The sequence below is a fragment of the Crinia signifera genome, chromosome 4, assembly GCF_055691185.1.
Source record: "Crinia signifera chromosome 4, ASM5569118v1, whole genome shotgun sequence".
NCBI lineage: Eukaryota > Metazoa > Chordata > Amphibia > Anura > Myobatrachidae > Crinia > Crinia signifera.
Window position 1 is genome coordinate 100,498,112 of NC_139220.1, and position 20,661 is coordinate 100,518,772.

Consider the following 20,661-nt stretch of genomic DNA (forward strand, 5'->3'; position numbering starts at 1 on the left):
GTCTCCTAGGAGACAGGGCCCCGTTTTTCCCCTAACCCCTCTCAACCATAAGGCCGAAGAAGGGAAAATAGGGAACGGTGGGTCCTCTTCGCCGAAGCTTAGAGAGACCCTCATTCCTCAACCCCCAAAAGGGTTAGGACGGTGGGTCCTCCGCACCCCATGGTTTGGAGAGACCCGCAGTGGACTTCCCTCCGCCTTGCGGCTCGGGGTCCTCCCGCACCCCATGGTTTGGAGAGACCCGCAGTGGACTTCCCTCCGCCTTGCGGCTCGGGGTCGTCCTCGGGGGGGACCGAAGCTCTCCCCAAAAGGCGAGAGCTTCGGCACATTGGGGAAATGGAAGGCCCGAAAGGGTCGACCACACTACCCAAAAAAACGTGACAAACTACAAAAAAACAAGGAACGTGAAAAGTGACAAACATGAGAGGGGGAAGAGAAATAAATAAAAAAGGACCGTAGCCAGAAGGCCAGGGTGGGGGTGTGAAAAATTGTCCTACCCCATCCAAAAGGACGAGGTAAGGACGTGAAGCGCATACCTAGAGGGAAAGTGCGCAGCGCTAGTGCTTACTAGTGCATGGTGATTTTCGGATCACCCGTGCATGTTCGGCACCCCCGTTTTTCCCCGGGGGCACAGTGCAGCCTCGGACTCCAAGCAGCCAGCCAGTCAGCGTCCGACCAAGTGTTTCTCCGCCTCACCAGCAGGCCCTTTCCGGCCCCCCGGCATGGGAATGGATACTCCACCGGGCTTTTCGATGAGTCTCCCCCGCAGCGGCCGAATAGACCAACCGAAGGAGAAGAAAACACCTACTCAGTCCCGACGTTTCACCTCTCCCAGGGATTGAGTACTGGGCTGGGCTTTTCGCTGTCTCTCTGGCCGAGGGAAACTTGGAACCCCCGAACCAGAGAGCAATCTACTCGGTCCCAGCTTTTCCCGTCTTCCTGGGATTGGATACTAGACCAGGCTTTTCGAGTGACTCTCTCTCGGAGGCTATAGACCCCCGAACAAGAGCCCCATCTACTAAGCCCGATGCTTCTCCCCTCCCTACCAGTAGGAGAGTGTGTTCCCCCCCCTACGGCAGGATGAAGATACTCAGTGAGACTTTGCACCCGCCCAGAACATGAGGTATTTCAGGTCCTCAGCTCAGTAGCAAGGTGGTTTAGTCCAACCTTTCTCTATTCTCTGCCAGGGGGGCGGTCCAGACCCAACTGATAAGAACAGATACTACACTTGATCTTAGCCAAAAGGCCGAGAAGCGATCGGGACCTCATGGAGAAGGTGAACCTATTGGACACTCCAATTAGGTTCACATACTGCATGAGTAGGACCAGTGTCATCTACTTGGATGTGTGTATTTCCCTGAGGGAGAACCACATTCACACTAGTTTGTACAAAAAAGAAACGGATCGCAACACGATTCTCCACTATCAGAGCTCTCACCCGGTATCCACCAAAAAAGGTTTACCATATTCCCAATTTTTAAGAATTCACAGAATTTCAGATGATATCACTAACACCGAAAAAGAAATCGATCTCATGATCGACCAATTTCGGGTACGTGGTTATTACCTGAATGATCTTCTTCTGGCCAAAAACAAAGCTCTATCTGTACCCAGAGAACAGGCCCTCAAACCCAAGGGTAGTCAGGAAAGTATGGGCAAAAAACTTCCTTTTGTCCAGAAGTTCCACTCGGGTAGCCAGGATATAAATAATAAGATCAAATCTTTTTGGCCCATGGTAACCTCTGATAGGGACATCAGAGGTCTTAGAGAGTACAGCATCATGCCCAGTTATGCACATACCCACAACCTGAAAGATTGGCTTGTACATAATGATATATCTGCCTATAAAGCCGCCCAGCCAAGTAACTTCCTGACCAAGAAGCCGGGCTGCTACAGGTGCACAGGCTGCACCTGCTGCAGCTTCATGGAAGTGGGTGAGACATTCAACCACCCGCACTCAGGCACCAAAATTCCCATCAGGCAGGTGGTGACCTGTACTTCGACGCACGTCGTCTATTTCCTGCGCTGTCCTTGTGGTCTGTACTATATTGGTAAGACCACAAGGCAGTTCAAGGAGAGGATGGCGATGCATCGCTCTTCGATCCGCCAATCGCTAAGCGGCAAGAAAATCGATGCTGAACAGCCGGTGGCACGCCACTTCCGTGAGTGTGGCCACGGCTTATCCACTCTACGGTACAAAATTATAGAACAGGTCCCCAAAAAAATCAGAGGAGGGAATAGGCCTAAAACCCTCCTACAACACGAATCAAGGTGGATCTTTAAGTTGAGAACGGTAGCTCCTGAGGGCTTAAATGAAAATTTACCCTTATCATGTTTTTTGTGACCAGGTCTGCGACTCATGTTTATATTGATTTTTTCATTTCTCATGCTTTGTTGAATTCCCCTCGGCTGAGGTTCCATGTTTTTGCTACTTTTCCCATGCATCTCCATTTACTCATATTGATTGTACCAATTGCCTTTGCCTTTTTGTAAACAGTCACATTTTTCACTTGATTACTGCCAGTTAGGCACATCACGTGTCTCATGGACACGGTCATGTTTTTTCAGTGGGCACTTTTTTGCTAGCAAAATTTTTTTGTACAGAGGACAGTCTCAGTACCATTTATATAGGTACTGGGTATTATTTAGATATTCATATTGTCGCGATAGAATACACTGGCATATTTTTTACAGCAGTGTTTCTTTGCTTTTCTACGGATACTAGCCATCCCATTTATTGTATTGGCTGACTGTATAGGTACAGTACTGTCCCGTAGTGCAGTTTCCATGCATAGGTCATTGGTTTTCTATATGTATTTTAAATGTATGTATTTATGTATTATTTTTTTTCACTTGTTTCAGTGTGGTTGCTAGGCAACCGGTCTCCAGATCCCGGCAGTCCCTGGCTGTGCATCAGCACAACAGTGAGCGTCATCACGTGCACCCCGCAGCGTGCGTCGCCGGCTGGTGACGTAGATGGACCCGGAAGTAGGAGACGTGAGTTAACACACGGTGTCTGGTATAAAAGGTATGTCTTTTCATTATTTGAACGATCTTGACAAAGGTTAATAAACCGAAACGTTGATCGCACGCTGTTGCTTCATCTTCTGTGTTTATTGAGTCCACTGAGTGCCGCTCCACCATCTCCGTTTACCGGACCACTTTGCTGCATAGTAGCCGGTCAGGCTACAGAGAAGGCACCAGGGCAATTACCTCTTCACAGTGGGAGTGCCGGGTCATCACCCTATATATATATATATATATATATATATATATATATATATATATATATATATATATATATATGCATGTATGTATGTATGTATGTATACACACAGGTGCACGTATACATACATACATTATGGGGGGGGGGGCGGGCAAAAATGTTGTGCCTAGGGGCGGCCTGACCCCTAAATTTGCCCCTGATTGGCTGCATTGGCAAAGATAAGTAAATTACATGGGAAGGACAGGGTTACAGTACCTAATAAAGATAACTATCAGCATGTAATGTTTTTTTTTTATTATTATTTAAAGAAACATTTCTTAAAAAATACAATGCATTGTCTAAATATTGGTTCTAATGTACCCCAAACAGTTCATGTTTTCCAGGTCACCGTGCAGGTGCACAGCTGTACTCATTATTCACCGACACATTTTAAAACATCCACAGGTTAAGCTAATTACTTCACTTGCGATTCTGTGTGGAGATCTGGAAAACGTGGACAGGTGGGGGTTACTTGAGGACCGAGGTTGAGAAACACTGGTCTAAGGGGCAGATTTATTAAGCTTGGAGAAGAGATAAACTGGAGATAAAGCGGAGAAAAGGTAAAAGGAGATAAAGCACCAACCAATCAGCTGTGTTTGAAAAAGACAGTTGGGAGTTGATTGGCTGGTGCTTTATCTCCTTTTACCTTTTCTCCGCTTTATCTCCAGTTTATCTCTTCTCCAAGCTTAATAAATCTGCCCCTAAATCACAGATCATATTGTCCAGGTTACTCGACAGGTGCAGAGGTGCACTCATTACTGACTGCAGTGGCCTAACTATAATAAGCCCACCCCCCCCCCATGGAAATTGCACTCTGGGTCCCGGCGCTCCTCCTGGCTGCTGCTTGAAAATGACTATAACAAAATGGTTGCCCCCTAACAGCAGACCATATTTGAGGATGCTAGAGGAGGCTACCACCTCCTCTAGCATCCTCAAAAAGTATCTTTTGTAAGGGGGCAGACATTTATTATGGTCATTTTCAAGCAGCAGCCAGGAGGAGCACCGGGATCCGGACTGCAGACAAGGAGATTTGCGGGTCCCAGCAGCGGCATCACATTTGAGGGGTAAGCTAGGCTGCTGCCCCCGAGCAGTGCAGTGTAACAATAGCCCCGCAGACCCCCGGCGCCCACCGTTAACTCAGCGCCTCCCTGCGACTGCGGGGCCTGCGGGGTTATTGGTACGCCACTGACTGACTGACACATTTTAAAAGATCGACAGGTGGAGCTAATTATTTAACATGATTCTGTGAGGAGACCTGCAACACATGCACTGTGTGGGGTCCTGCTGACTGACATTGAGATACTGTACATCAGCTATTTTCTATTTTAACCTACAGTATGATCTCACTGTTACATATCAGTATTAGCTTTACACATCTGTTCAGCCTGTCCTGTCCCACTTTGCAATGTTCAGTAATGTTAATGACGTAGTTGTTGTTTTCCTGTTAATGGATAACTGGAATACACAGATATGAAGTGCTATATAACCATGGACTATACTCTAGACATCAGTGAGTTATAACAAATACTTATACAGTAACTGAGCATTTTTTATTTGAGAAAGACCATCTACCTTCAAACATGAAGCTTATCATTGCTTTCTCAGTGTTCACAATGATTTCTTTCTGTCTTCTCGCAAGTAAGTTACCTATTATATTGTTACATTATGTTATATAAGCTATACATTTTGGAGATTGAGTATTGATTGGTATGCAATGTTGGGCTAGTAAACTAATGACAATTAGAAATGTGGTTCTTCCAATGATTTACTCAAACAGAATGATTAAGGAGCATTAGCATACAACAGAATTGTGCAGATGACAGACTCACCTGTATCATTTATGTTCAATTATAGATACTCCAAAGACCAATGCTGCTTCTGCTGAAGAAAGAGAGGTACTGTATAGTAAATATAACTGCTGCTACTGTATATGGTGACACTATGTATTAGTTATGACATGTACTGTACATACAGGACTTTTTGGGTTTCAGGAAAAGGTGAAACGTCTTCATTTTTTTTACATACCTAACTTTAGGAGGCAGAGAAGCAGAACGCATCTCTGGAGGGGCTCCTAAAAAGCATCAGAACCTCAGGTGGCTGGGCATACACATAGGTAAAGGGGGCAGAGCCTCGTGTCATGGGACACTGTATCCAATAAGCATGACTGTCCTGCTGTAATCTGAACAGGTAGAATCTATGCTTTTATAGTAATCCTGTAGATTATGGTTACTGTATAAGAGCTCACCTTTCAGAGCTGTAATAGTATATAGACAGCAATCAAAATCCTGTCTCTAGTTGGTAACTCATGCTAGTGTCATGTATTGATTAATAATTCAGTGAGACAACATATTAAATGTCATTTTCAAATACACCACAAATACAATAGTGAAAATCTTCTTCTGTTGTGTCATTTGATTACTTGTGTACTAATGCACCTCTTTTGGAACACATAAGAATGGCTTTACAGGTTAAGATTGTGGTGTGTGGGTATACCTTCGGATAGTTTGACACAACATGGTTGACTGTAAATAGAATAGGTTGACAATGTCAAAACTGAATTGACAGTTAAATGGCTGATTTGGACTGTACAACTGTAGTAAAAAGTATTTAATAACAAATTGTGTATAAATGAGTAAGGGGTGATGCTGAGGTTGAAAAAGGTTGGACCATTCTACCAATCACATTTTAGAGTATATCCTGTTTCCTATAAATATAGGTTTTGACTTAATGAGGTTGTTATTAATGATTGGGAAGTAGACACGTGGATTGGTACATGAAGGGCCTAACAGAGTATAGGAGCTTAAGCTTAAAGGCTGTGGCAACCTCAGATGAATTTGGGCTACTATTAAAAATTAAATACTGTCTCCAACGAACAGAGACCCTTTATAAAAAGGGGATCATGGGTGTGCCAGGACAGAACACTTTGATTGGCAGGAGGGCTAATGTTTCTGTAAATATCATTGAAACAAACCAGACACCCAAGTTCATGCATGGTCCTTCTCCACCAAGTTACTAGTACTAGTTACTAGACTAGTTACTAGTCTAGTAGAGTAACAATGTGTAATATGAATGCATAATCTGGAGGGTTGCACAGGCAGTGTGGTCAAGTGGGCATTTCCCATCTCTTTCCCCAGCCGAACCCTGAAGACATTCATCACATACAGTAAATGTGGAGAACAATTTTATATCAGCACTATATTTTATTTAATTGCAGGACAATTATTACCAATAGTGCAAAAAAGAGAATAATTTATGGATGTATGTTCACAGTTTGTAACTTACACAAGTTTGTAATTACACAAAGGCTATCCAAATAATTCATCAAGGCACCCCAATGGTCTAGGTTTTTAAGTGTACCCATGGCTCAGGGCAGTTGGTTAAATCAAACTGACTGAGAAACTACTGTAATTAAGTCACCTGTGGCCAAGCATGGATATACTTAAAACCTGTACTGTCGGGTTGCCTGGAGGACCTTACACATTGCCTTACATATTTTCTAACCGCCCTTATACTGATCTAAATAAGAAATGTAGGTGTTTTTATTTTATACATGATTATATAATAATTATATTAAGAGATAAAACAAATTAATCTTGTTAATTAACAAACAACATAATTGATAATAATAGCAAAAATCCTTTACAGCCCAACTGTGACATAGGTGCAGCGAGATGCCCACGGAATTATGATCCTGTATGTGGTAATGATCTACATACATATGAAAATGAATGCTTGCTGTGTTTGGAAAGTCGGTAAGTTCAATACTGCAAGATCTTTTGCTTACCTGCAGTAGCCTCTTGTTTAGTTCCAAATGATGTCCATTTCATTTAATAAAGGCTGTATTGCTCCTATTAAATTTTTCTTGAACTCCTGCCTGCCAGTAATATAATCTTTCCAATTAATGTACGCTGTTGTCTTTCTATTTTAATTATTTGTTTTGTAAAACATAATAATAATAATAATAATAATAATAATGCAAAATACCTGCTAATTATATGTCATATACTGTATGCACAACAGTGGCGTAACTATTGCCCCGCAGCCCCGAGGTGGGCCTATCGTTACCCGCTGCGTCTGCCCGGGACCGGCCGGCGGCAAATCAGTCTGAGGTCTGGCTCTCCATCTCCCTGCTCTCCCGGCTCCTGCTGCCATAACAAATGACACACAGAAATTGGCTGCCCCCATACTGCAGACCGTTTTTGAGGATGCTAGAGGAGGCAGAGGCCTCCTCTAGCATCCTTTAAAACGGTCTGCTGTTTGGGGGCAGCCATTTTCTGAGTGACACTTTTTTATGGCAGCAGGAGCCGGGAGAGCAGGGAGAGCCGGAGGGCAGACGCAGCGGCACTATGTGGAGGGGTAAAGGGGTTGGGTCGAGGTGGGGGGGGGGTCAGGGTTGAGGTGGTGGTCGTGATGGGGGGGGGGGGGGCGCAAAATATTTGTGGCAGGGGGGAGAATTTTTCATAGATGCACAATGAGTCCAGTGGCGTAAATAGAAATATTGCGTCCCTCCAGCCAAAAATGTTTCTGGTGACCCTCCACCCCATACATTAATTATATATTTTTTAACTACATACTCATTGCCAAGGGTTATATAATTTATGTTTACGTGAGTATATTTCCCCCCTGCTGGCTCAGAGCGGTCCTCTAACGTCTGTGTTGTCATGGGCTGCAGTGGGAGGCTCTGCATACATGTTGGAGATGGGAAAACCTTAGGAGATTATTTTATAGTTGACACTGAGTGGTCAATTTTGTAAAGATTCTAAAAGTGAAAATTTGAAATGTTGCCTATAGCAACCAATGATAATATATTTAACATTTTCTAGTATGCAATAGAGAAATTATAGCTAGAATCTGATTGGTTGCCATCAGCAATTTTCCCACTGTCACGGCAGAAGGGCTGGATGGAGTCGTGTGGTGCACAGAAGCTGGAGACGGACCAGGGCGAGTAGGATTGAAACGTGCAGGTTTAATAACTGATTTCATAAATAATAAGTTCACTTAAATACTTCTTTAAGTGGCAAAAGAATAAATCAATAAGTCCAGCACAATATACTGCCAGTGGTAATTCTGGAACCAGTCTTTAGGTGAGCCAGAGTACATAGAAGAAGATGCAGGAAGAGGTTGATTTGATGATGGAAGAAATGGATCCGGAAGACTGGAAGAGGATGGAATGGATGGATGATGAAGAAAGGGAATTCTGGAACAAGCAGGGACCAGCACTAGATAGCGCTTGCAGCATTGGTGTCAGGAGAAAACCTTCCTTGGATAAGGTGCAGGGAGCAAGGCACCAGAGTCAGGAGAGAGAACCAGGATCCAGGAGTCAGCTCGGAGTTGTGAACGACTCAGAAGACTCATTGCACTGACACGGATCAGCCTGGGCAGCTCCTCTATATCCCCAGGGAGTGGCTGCCATTGGCTGTCCGTGCAGGATGAGGAGGAACTCTCTACTCTGGCCCAATCCGCTACCTGCCCTTACTCAAGATGGCGCCGCCGGCCTCCCGGCGCCGCAATCGTCAAGGATGCTGCTACCTGATGCTCCGTCGCTGCCGCCTCTACCCAGCGCTGCCCCCACCTGCCCGCCTCAGAGTGGAGCCTGCACACGCTAGCCGGCGGCGGGCGCGGACGGGTGAGTACTGTACCCGCCGCGCTCCGTCGCGGCTGCGTGTGACAGTACCCCCCCTTTTCAGGGTGGCCCCAGGACGCCTATGGGCCTTGTGAGGATTTCGCTGCAGAAATTGCTTAATCAGCTTTGGAGCATGCAAATCAACGGAGTCCACCCAAGAGTTCTCTTCAGGACCGAAACCGACCCACTCCACCAGATACTGAGTACGAGCATTGCGGTGACGAGAGTCTATGATACGTCTTACCTCAAATTCGATCCCACTCTCGGAGTTAATCTTGGGTGGTTTGGGAACCTTCTTCTGATAAGAGTTCAATCTTAAAGGCTTGAGGAGGGACACATGAAAGGAATTCGAGATCCTTAGGGAAGGAGGAAGTTGAAGTCTATAAGCGACTGGATTAATGACTTGGGTGATAGCATATGGCCCAATGTACCGGGGAGCCAGTTTCATAGAAGGCAGACGGAGGCGTATATGACGGGTAGATAGCCATACCCGATCCCCGAGTTTTAATCTGGGCGCTGCTCTTCTTTTCCTGTCCGCCATTCTCTTGTATCGAGCAGAAGATTTAAGGAGAGCGGTGTGGACATCCGACCAAATCTTCGCAAAGCGTTGGAGGGAAGTGGTCGCTGCAGGAACTTCAGAAGAGGGTAATTCTGAGAAGTCTGGAGATCGTGGATGTTTACCAAATACGGTAAAGAAGGGCGTGGTTCCGGAGGAAGAGTGATAGGAGTTGTTATGCATAAATTCTGCCCACGGGAGGAGATCTACCCAGTCATCTTGAGAGGACGAGATGAACAATCGAATAAAGGCCTCCAAGTCCTGATTCACCCGTTCCGTCTGGCCGTTGGTCTGGGGATGAAAGGCAGTAGAAAACTTGAGGTTAACCTTTACCGTGGCACAGAGAGCTCTCCAGAATTTCGCCACGAACTGTACTCCGCGATCAGACACAATTTCTTTGGGCAGACCATGTAATTTAAAAATGGTGGAAATGAATAGCTGAGCCAGTACTGGAGCCGAGGGAAGACCTTTTAGTGGGACGAAATGGACCATTTTTGAGAATCGGTCAACCACTACCCAGATTGCTGTATGACCTTTGGAAGGAGGCAACTCGCAAATGAAGTCCATAGATAGATGAGTCCATGGTTCTGTGGGAATGGCCAGAGGACGGAGAGGACCAACAGGAGTTGTTCTGGGCACCTTATGCTGAGCACATTTTACACAAGACGCGATGAAGTTGGTGACGTCGTGACGAATGGTTGGCCACCAATAAGAACGTGACAGGAACATCAAGGTCTTCTGTATTCCTGCGTGACCTGCGAAACGGGAGGAATGTGCCCATGATAATATTTTTTTTCGCAGTTCGAGAGGAACAAACGTCTTGCCTGGAGAAGGAATTGGCTGTACGGACACTTGAGCGAAAACCACTGGATCAAGGATTGGACGAGGAAGAATCTCTATATCAGAAGTCGTTTCAAAGGAACGGGATAGGGCGTCAGCTTTAATATTAGTGGTGCCAGGTCGAAATTTAATTTGAAAATTAAAACGTTCGAAAAACATAGCCCATCGGGCTTGACGAGCAGTGAGGCATTGAACTTGTTTGAGAAAGGACAAATTCTTGTGATCTGAATACACGGTGATCTTATGCCGCGCACCCTCCAGAAGGTATCGCCACTCCTCTAACGCAGTTTTGACAGCAAGTAACTCTTGTTCCCCAATGGGGTAATTCCTCTCTGCCGGAAGGAATTTTTTGGAGAGGAAGGCACAAGGATGTAATTCTTGATCCTCTCCTTTTTGTGACAAGATGGCCCCAATACCTTCCGAGGATGCGTCCACCTCGAGGATGAAGGGCTTGTCGAGATCTGGTTGGAGGAGAATGGGTGCCGTCATAAACGCCCTCTTTAACTGTTGGAAGGCTGAGAATGCTTCTGGCGGCCATTGACTTGGATCAACTCCTTTGTGGGTAAGAGCTGTGAGGGGAGCAACGATGGTAGAGAAGTTCCGGATGAATCGCCGGTAATAATTTGAGAATCCTAAAAATCTCTGAATTCCCTTGAGTGTCGTGGGAGGTGCCCAGTCTTGGATCGCTCTCACCTTCTCTGGATCCATCTCGATACCAGTAGCAGAGAGAATGTGGCCTAAGAATGGAATGGAGGTGACTTCAAAAACGCATTTTTCCAACTTACAGAATAGTTGATTTTGACGAAGACGTCGTAGCACCTCGGACACGGTCTGTCTGTGATGTTGAAGATTGGAGGAGAAGATGAGTATATCGTCTAGATAGACTACAATGGAATGGTACAGCAAGTCCCGGAAGATATCATTCACGAACTGTTGGAAGACGGCAGGGGCGTTGCAAAGGCCGAAGGGCATCACCAGATATTCATAGTGACCGTCTCTTGTATTAAAAGCCGTCTTCCACTCGTCACCGGAACGGATTCGTATCAAGTTGTAGGCCCCTCGTAGGTCCAATTTGGTGAAGACAGTCGCTCCTCTGATCTTATCAAACAGTTCTGTGATAAGGGGTAAGGGATAGCGATTCTTTATAGTGATGTCGTTCAGACCTCTATAGTCGATACAAGGCCGAAGACCGCCATCTTTCTTTTTCACAAAGAAAAACCCAGCCCCGGCCGGAGAGGTAGAAGGTCGGATGAACCCCTTGTTTAAGTTCTCTTGGATGTACAAGGACATGGCCTCAGTCTCGGGTAGCGACAGAGGATAGATGCGGCCACGAGGAGGAAATTTCCCAGCCATCAATTCTATTGGGCAGTCCCAAGGCCGGTGGGGAGGTAAAGTGTCAGCACCTCCTTTACTGAAGACATCTGTAAATGGACGATACGGTACGGGTATAGACAAGGGTGGAGCTGAAGAAGATGAAGAGCAGTTATCCTCACATTGTGGATGGGTCTGGTAGACCGGAAGGATCTGAGGAATGCAAGTAGACTGGCAGACTGTTCCCCAGGCCTTGATCTCCATAGTGGTCCAATCAATTTGTGGATTATGTTTGGAGAGCCAGGGAAGACCCAGGACCATTTGATGAGAAGATTGTGGAAGAATGAAGAATTGAATGGTCTCTTGATGTAAGGCTCCGATGAGCAACTTCAGCGGAATGGTTTGATGAGTGATTTGTCCACTCCGAATTCGACTCCCATCCACAGCCGTGAGGACCAGCGAATGATCCAGAGGTTGCACAGGCAGGGCATGCTGGTTGACAAAAGAAGAAGAAAGGAAGTTCCCCGCTGCTCCAGAATCCAATAAGGCCTGAAGTCTTCTCTCGCCTTGGGGACACACAAGAGTCACTGGAATAGTAGAGTCAATAGAAGAGGGAGATGAAAACAATACTCCTAATCGGACCTCCCTCGGGGGGATTAGGAGCGGTCGTTTCCCGGCCGCAGTGGGCAGGCAGCCAATAGGTGAGCAGATGAGCCACAGTACATACACAAATTCTCTCGCCGTCTTCGGAACTTCTCCTCGAGGGACAGGCGGGAACGATTGATTTGCATGGGTTCATCAGCTGGTGCAGCAGGCGAAGGAATTGCCTTGGGACCCGGAGCAACATTGGGAGAGAAACGAGGACGAAGGCGATCAGAACGATTCCTCTCAAGTTGGCGTTCTTGGAGTCGCAGGTCGACTTTGGTACATAGGGAGATGAGTTCTGCCAGGGTGGAAGGAGGATCGCGAGTTGCTAACTCGTCTTTGATGCGCCCGGTCAGACCGTTCCAGAAGGCAGATACGAGAGCCTCTTCGTTCCATCGAAGTTCGGACGCCAGGGTTTGGAACTGTACGACATATTGTCCCACTGGGCGACTGCCTTGACGAATCCTCAAGATCTCCGTGGCTGCAGAGGACACTCTGCCGGGCTCGTCGAATATACGACGGAAGGAGGCCACAAACTCTTCATAATTATTGAGAAGAGGGTCCGCACGCTCCCAGAGGGGGGACACCCACTCCAGGGCTGGACCAGCCAGTAGGGATACGATGTAGGCCACCCGGGTTTTGGGCGAAGGGAAATTGGAAGGCTGGAGGGTAAAATGCACGTCACATTGATTTAGGAATCCTCGACATCCTCTCGGAGACCCGTCATATTTACTGGGTGTCGACAGCTGTAGATGGTGAGGAACAGATGGACTCGCAGGAGCAGGAGGGGCAGAGACTCCAGCAGTGGGTGCGGCCGAAGCTGAGGGAGCCGCCTGAGGTGGTGACAAGGACTGGAGGAAGTGAGCCACTTGACGCTGGGTGGTTTCTACTTGTTCCAGGCGAGCCATGATGCCTTGAAGAACATCCGTCATGGAAGCCTGTGCTTCACCCGATTCCATCGGGTCAGTGCAAACTGTCACGGCAGAAGGGCTGGATGGAGTCGTGTGGTGCACAGAAGCTGGAGACGGACCAGGGCGAGTAGGATTGAAACGTGCAGGTTTAATAACTGATTTCATAAATAATAAGTTCACTTAAATACTTCTTTAAGTGGCAAAAGAATAAATCAATAAGTCCAGCACAATATACTGCCAGTGGTAATTCTGGAACCAGTCTTTAGGTGAGCCAGAGTACATAGAAGAAGATGCAGGAAGAGGTTGATTTGATGATGGAAGAAATGGATCCGGAAGACTGGAAGAGGATGGAATGGATGGATGATGAAGAAAGGGAATTCTGGAACAAGCAGGGACCAGCACTAGATAGCGCTTGCAGCATTGGTGTCAGGAGAAAACCTTCCTTGGATAAGGTGCAGGGAGCAAGGCACCAGAGTCAGGAGAGAGAACCAGGATCCAGGAGTCAGCTCGGAGTTGTGAACGACTCAGAAGACTCATTGCACTGACACGGATCAGCCTGGGCAGCTCCACTATATCCCCAGGGAGTGGCTGCCATTGGCTGTCCGTGCAGGATGAGGAGGAACTCTCTACTCTGGCCCAATCCGCTACCTGCCCTTACTCAAGATGGCGCCGCCGGCCTCCCGGCGCCGCAATCGTCAAGGATGCTGCTACCTGATGCTCCGTCGCTGCCGCCTCTACCCAGCGCTGCCCCCACCTGCCCGCCTCAGAGTGGAGCCTGCACACGCTAGCCGGCGGCGGGCGCGGACGGGTGAGTACTGTACCCGCCGCGCTCCGTCGCGGCTGCGTGTGACACCCACCTTTCAACTTTAGAAGCTTTAGATAATTTACCATTAGGTCCAGTGGCGGCCCGTACCTTGTGTGTGGGGGGTCCCTCTGACCGCACCCCCCCCCTCCCCTGACGCTGCTGCCGCCGGACCGTGCAGTGGGTTCCCGGACTGGCACATGCCCAGTACAAAACTCTGTACTGTGCATGCGGCCAGCTTCTATGGGCTGCTCCGGCAACAGCCCATAGAAGAAAGTGTGGTGCATCACACCCGTTAATTGCATCGTGTATGGACACCTTAAGTATACTTATCCTCCCCCGTCTCCCTTAACCCATCCTTCCAGCAGCCAAACCCTTCCTCACAGCAACTTAACACTAACCTTACTGCACCCTAACCCCCATACTCACTTTAACTGAACCTAATCCCCACGTGCTCACAACCTAACCCTTCCCCCTTCTAAGTGCCTAAGTCTAGTCCTCTTCCCTGCAGCCTAACCCTAATTCCCCTCACTAGTACCTAAACCCAGTGTCGAACTGGGGCATGGAGAGACTAGGGGGAGAATGAAGTGGCTGAGGCTAAAATATTCAATTAGAGATGAAAACATATAGAATTCATATATATACTGATATACTGCAGTATGACTCACTCACTCACCCGCTCCACAGGGGGGGTCGTCCCGGCACTCACATGCTGTGTTGCTTCACGGGGGGGCCTTGCCGGGTCCAGTGATGCAGTGTGCAGCGCCGTGGCGTTCCAAGGGGGGCTTTCCGGGTCCAGTGCTATGCGTGATGTTCCAGGGTGGGGGCTTGCCGGGTGATTCAGCACGGGATGCCACATCGCTCCATGGGGGGTGCGTGGGTGATGCAGCGTACTCAAGTCACTCCAGGGGGTGGGTGGGAGTGGTGGCCGCAATCAGCGCCGCTCATCTCCATCAGGGGGGGGGGCAGCTCCAAACTGCCGCCCTCCAGTGGCCGGCACCCTAGGTAAATGCCTGAGGCTGCCTAGTGGTGGCGCCGGCCCTGACTGTACATTATATAGCATGCTAGTTAGTTATAAGCCTGTACATATTTATCATTTTTGATTAACTAATTTGGGTACATACAGTGTGCCCAGGCACCACCAAGTGTGGTTTCCCTTGGTGATACACATTACAGCAGCCTCTTTGCGTGGTTTTATCCTTTATTTTCTTTATATAAGTAAAGAGTGTGGATGAGAGAGGCAGATCTTGTGCAAAGCGGAGAGCTCTGATGGGGATATATTTTGAGATAAGCGAAGAGATATAAGTCGGTGTAGTCAGAGTAATGGCTTTGTATGTAAGTAGCAGTATTTTATATTGAAATGGTAATATACAGGCAATCAATGGAGGGACTCACAGAGTGGATCGGCAGACGATGAACGTCTAGCCAGGGAGATCAGCCTTGCAGCTGCATCAAAAGTATTGTAGTGGTTACAGTCTTTTCTTAGGAAGACCGGTAAGGAGGCTACTGCAATAATCAATGTGTGATATAATGAGTGCATGGATTAGAGTTTTTGCAGTGTCTTGTGTAAGGTATGGATGCACTTTGGATATGTATTTTAAATGCATGTACACTAACATGATTTACAGACAGATTGAATGTGAGGGAAAAAAAGGACAGTTCAGAGTCGAGAATGACCCCTAGGCAGCAAACTTGTGGAGTAGGATTGATTGTTGGGTTCTCAACAGTGATAGAGATATCAGGTTGGCAACTACACTTGGCTGGTGGGAATATAATTAATTCTGTTTTGGAAATGTTGAGTTTGAGGTGGCGAGATGACATCCAAGAGGAAATGGCAGAAAGACATTCAGAGACACGGAGCAATACTGATGGTGACAATTCAATGAGGATAATTAGATGTTAATATCATCGACAAACAGATGGTACTGAGAACCAAGAAAGGGCCATGTTCTGATGACCTAGGGATTGTATTATTCATATGAGAAGAGAGTGGTCAAAACAGTCCAGGGGCATAGGGAGGGCAGAGCACAAGCTATGGGCGCCGAGAGCTCAAAGAGCGCCAGAACCGTACAGCCTGCTACCCTCTCCCTGAGTCCCTGCTCTGCCCGGCTTTGCTGCGGCTGCCATATCCGCCTCTATTTTCAATAAAGTCTCCAGCTGGACCGCTAGCCAATAGGTGCATGCGATCCAACAGCCAATCAGAAGCAGCATTGATGGCTGCTAGACCGCAAGCACCTATTGGCTAGCGGTCCAGCGGGAGACTTTATTGAAAATAGCACTGGTCAGGGAGCGGGTGGGGGAGGGCGGGGAGCGGGCGGGGGGTGCAGGCTTTAGTCCCCCTTGGCAACAAGCTTCTTAGTCCCCTTGGCAAGTAGCTATTTATTCCCCCTTGGCAACGAGCTATTTTAGTCCCCTTGGCAACAATCAATTTCAGTCTCCCTTGGCAACGAGCTATTTCTGTCCCCCTTGGCATCGAGCATGAAGCCCCTGGCATCGAGCATGAAGTTCCTAGCAATGAGCATATAGGTGTGGCCAGGGCTATTTTTCAGCAGGCTCCAGCAGGAACTGAGGCCCTTATTCTAGTTCACTCTTTCTGACAAAATATTTCTTAGATGGACAAAACCATGTGCACTGCAGGCGAGGCAGGTGTAAAACCCCACCCAAATCTAATTATCTCTGCACAATTAACACCTGCCTCACCTGCAGTGCACATGGTTTTGTCCATCTAAGAAATCTTTTGTCAGAAAGAGTGAACTAGAATAAGGGCATCAGTTCCTGCTGGAGCCTGCTGAAAAATAGCCCTGGGTGTGGCACTTATGTGTCAAATGTGTAATGGGCATTACAGTGCAAATTCATACGCCATAGGTAAATACAAAGCAGTCATATTTGAATGCTTTGTAAATTTCCCTCCGGAATACGAATTTGCAAATGGCTATAACAGTCCTATGCATTCGTATTAAGAATACAAATACGAAATATCGTATTTGTTTTTTTAGTAAATTTCCCCCATAATAAGCTAGCCAATCAGCTCCTACCTGCCATTTTACAGACTGTGTTTGAGAAATGACAGTAAGGAGCTGATTGGCCGGTCATTTATGACTTTTTATCACTCCGCACTGTATCAAATGATAAGGCTTAATGGACCAGATGTATTGAGTATGCATCATTGGATAGGTTGACAAGCATTAGGTCGACACCACTCGGTCGACATGCAGGAAGGACGACATGACTGAAGGTCGACATGGATTAGGTCAACAGGGTCATTAGGTCGACACAAGCATTAGGTAAACTTGGACACTGAAGCGTCGCTGCGCTCGCCATGTTTCGAGCACACATTTTTATACACCATGCCCCTAGTGGATGGCATGGGCACGTCAGCTCAAACCAAAGTGAAAAACCCCATGTCATCCTTTTATGGTCGACCTTCTCCATGTCGACCCAATGCTTGTGTTGACCTAATGACCCTGTCAACCTAACCCATGTGGACCTTCAGTCATGTTGACCTTCCTGCATGTCGGCCTTCAGTCATGTCAACCTTCATGCATGTCGACCTAGTGGTGTTGGCCTAATGCTTGTCAACCTAATACTTGTAGACCTAGTGACCGTATCCCGTACTAATCTTGAAAAGTGATAAAATGGAAAGTGATAAACCACCAACCAATCAGCTCCTAGCTGCCATGCCACAGGCTGTGCTTGAAAAATGACAGGTAATAGCTGATTGGTTGGTGGTTTTTCACTCTCCATTTTGTCACTTTTCAAGGCTTAGTACATCTCACCCAATATGTTTAGCCCAAAATTCCATGCGCATATAGCCTTAAAGCATTTATAGACCCATATTTCTTACATAAAACTAGTCACACATATTTCTTTCAAAGTGTTTTGTTTTCCCTTTCATGAAGATTACTTTGCTAGAAGTGATAAGGAAAGGTTTCCAAAGGTTATGAGAAAATAAGCACCTGGCTTCTGTTAGATTAACCTTTCCGGCACTACAAGCAGTATATCAATAGCAATGTTAATAAGCAGCTTAAATAAACCATGAGTCTATCATGCTGTTGTCAATATGTATTACTGTATATCTCTGTTTTTTCCTGTTTGCAGAAAGAAGAACATTCATATTAAAATCACCAAAAATGGAAGATGTTGAAGAATGTGATTTTGTCATTGTTAAATACATGCCAAGGTCACCTTACACTCCCTATGTAGAGATTTGTTGATTACTATAATTATATAATAGCTGTCTCTGGTACATCTCATGCATATAAATGTATTATTTGCAGTAGGAGATGAATTTTCAGAGTTTTCATATAACTAAATGCAAAAAGGAGAAGTGAAGAAGTCTAAGCTATGAAGAGAAGATTGTCTCATCAAAATTATTTTCCTTACATTTATATATATTTGCTTTTAACACCATACAAAATATTGCTTCTTGTTGTAAGACCCACGATACACAATAAATGAACAGTTCAAATAAAGATACTCAATGTTATGTTCACGTTGAAGCAAAATTTAATAAAAAATCGTAAATAACTTATTCATTATTAATTATTATACAGTCGTAATTGGGATCATGTGACAATTGTAGTATTAGTACAATGTTCATAGTTTTCCGTGATGTCAAATTAGGCATAATCTATGGAACTCATTAGTTAGCAAATGGAACATTATAAATTCTAGGGCGGTTGCGCATTGGAACTAGAGATGTGCACCGGGTTTTGGGTTCTGATTACCTTGAGGTTTTGGGTTCTAATGGGTTTTGCCAAAACACCTCCTAAGTGTTTTGTGTTTGGATTTCTTGGGTTTTGGGTTCTGATTTTTTTGTTAAAAAAGCATAAAAACTGCTAAAATCGCAGAATTTTTTATTTGTTTTGCTCCTACGCTATATTAACCTAAATAACATTCATTTCCACTCATTTACAGTCTATTCTGAACAGCTCACACCTTACAATATTGTTTTTAGCGCAAAAGGGTACACCGAGGTAGCTGGATAACTACTGTATGATAAGCCACACAAGTGTGCGGCACAAACACTAGACTGATATGGCACACTTAGCATACCCTCTAGGCTGATACTGCACACCTAGAAATACCCCTGGACTGATATGGCACAGGTAGCATCACCCCTGGACTGATACAGCACATTTAGCATCACCCCTGGACTGATATGGCATACTTAATAGCACCCCTGGACTGATACGGCACACAGCATCACCCCTGGACTGATATGGCACACTTAGCATCCCCCCTAGTCTGATACGGCACACCTAGCATCACCCCTGGACTGATACGGCACACCTAGCATCTCCTCTGGACTGATATGGCACGCTTAGCATCACCCCTGGACTAATACAGCACACTTGGCAGCACCCCATGAATTATACGGCAGACTTGGCTTACCCCAGGAATTATACCGCACAGATGGTGGCACCCCTGACCTGATACAGCACACATGGAATTATACGGCACAGATGGCGGCACCCCTGGACTGTCACGGCACACATGGCGGCAGGCATGGAATTATACGGCAGACAAATTCCTGCAGTAAAAATAAAAATGTGTATTCTTTTAATTATAAAAAAGAGCAGCACACCTTACTCAGCAACACCCTAATGAATTATACAGCACTCTTGGCTCACCCCTGGACTGGAGCGCATTTAACAGCCCTTGCAGTAAAAAAAAAAAAAAAACACCTTAAATTTATTTTCATTAAAAAAAAGGGCAGCTCCCCTGGTCTGATATGGGACACATGGGGCACCCCTGGAATTATACGGCACACATGCGGGCACCCCAGGACTGATACAGGACACATGGGGGCACCCCTGGACAAATACAGCACACATGTGGGCACCCCAGGACTGATACAGGACACATGGGGGCACCCCTGGACAAATACAGCACACATGTGGGCACCCCTGGATGGATACAGCACACATGTGGGCACCCCTGGACTGATAGTACTGGTAGCCAGTGGAAACAGCAGATTGGAATTATATACTGCAATAAATACTGGTAGCCAGTGGCAACAGACTGGAATTATATACTGCGATAAATACTGGTAGCCAGTGGAAACAGCAGACTGGATTTTTACATACTGTGATAAATAATACTGGTAGCCAGCGGCAACAGCAGACTGGAATTATATACTGCGATAAATACTGGTAGCCAGTGGCAACAGCAGACTAGAATTATATACTGCAATAAATAAAATACTGGTAGCCACTGCCAGTGGCAACAGCAAACTGGAATTATATACTGTTATAGGTACTGGTAGCCAAGGGCAACAGCACACTGGAATTATATACTGCAATAGGTACTGGTAGGCACTAGCCAGTGGCAACAGCAGAGAGCAGACTGCAGCAGACACTAGGCAGTGCAGGGCAGGCAGTGGCACTAGCAGCACCAGTGGACTATCACACTGTGACTGACTATACAGGAGCAGACTCAGCAGAGGCAGGCCCCAGCACAAAGGAGAGACAGAACACAGCACCAGTCATCCTTGCAATGGTGATATCTTGATCACTGAGCAGTACACAGCAGCACGGGCCCCAGCAGAGACCACACACAGCAGCAGCACACCCTTCCCTACCCTTCTCCGAGATTGGAGTGAAGATGGCGGCGCGAGGTTGCGGAATTTAAGGGTTCCGTGATCTCGCGAGAATCCGACGCCGGGCGATGACGTTTTGCCCGTGCGCCCGGATTCCAGTCAGGCGGGAA

The 20,661-nt window shown here is 46.5% G+C and overlaps 1 protein-coding gene and 1 pseudogene across 1 annotated transcript; one reads left to right on the plus strand and one right to left on the minus strand.

Annotated features, from left to right (window-relative positions):
* Nucleotides 1-1,147: 1,147 nt before the first annotated feature.
* On the minus strand, nt 1,148-1,255 carry LOC146076288 (U2 spliceosomal RNA; annotated as a pseudogene).
* Nucleotides 1,256-4,743: 3,488 nt separating this feature from the next.
* On the plus strand, nt 4,744-18,436 carry LOC146074200 (serine protease inhibitor Kazal-type 1-like). Its single transcript, XM_083182050.1, has 4 exons — nt 4,744-4,900; nt 5,117-5,157; nt 6,908-7,014; nt 18,049-18,436. The coding sequence occupies exons 1-4, from the start codon at nt 4,843-4,845 to the stop codon at nt 18,092-18,094; spliced, it is 252 nt and encodes an 83-aa protein (XP_083038176.1). The 5' UTR covers nt 4,744-4,842; the 3' UTR covers nt 18,095-18,436.
* Nucleotides 18,437-20,661: the final 2,225 nt, after the last annotated feature.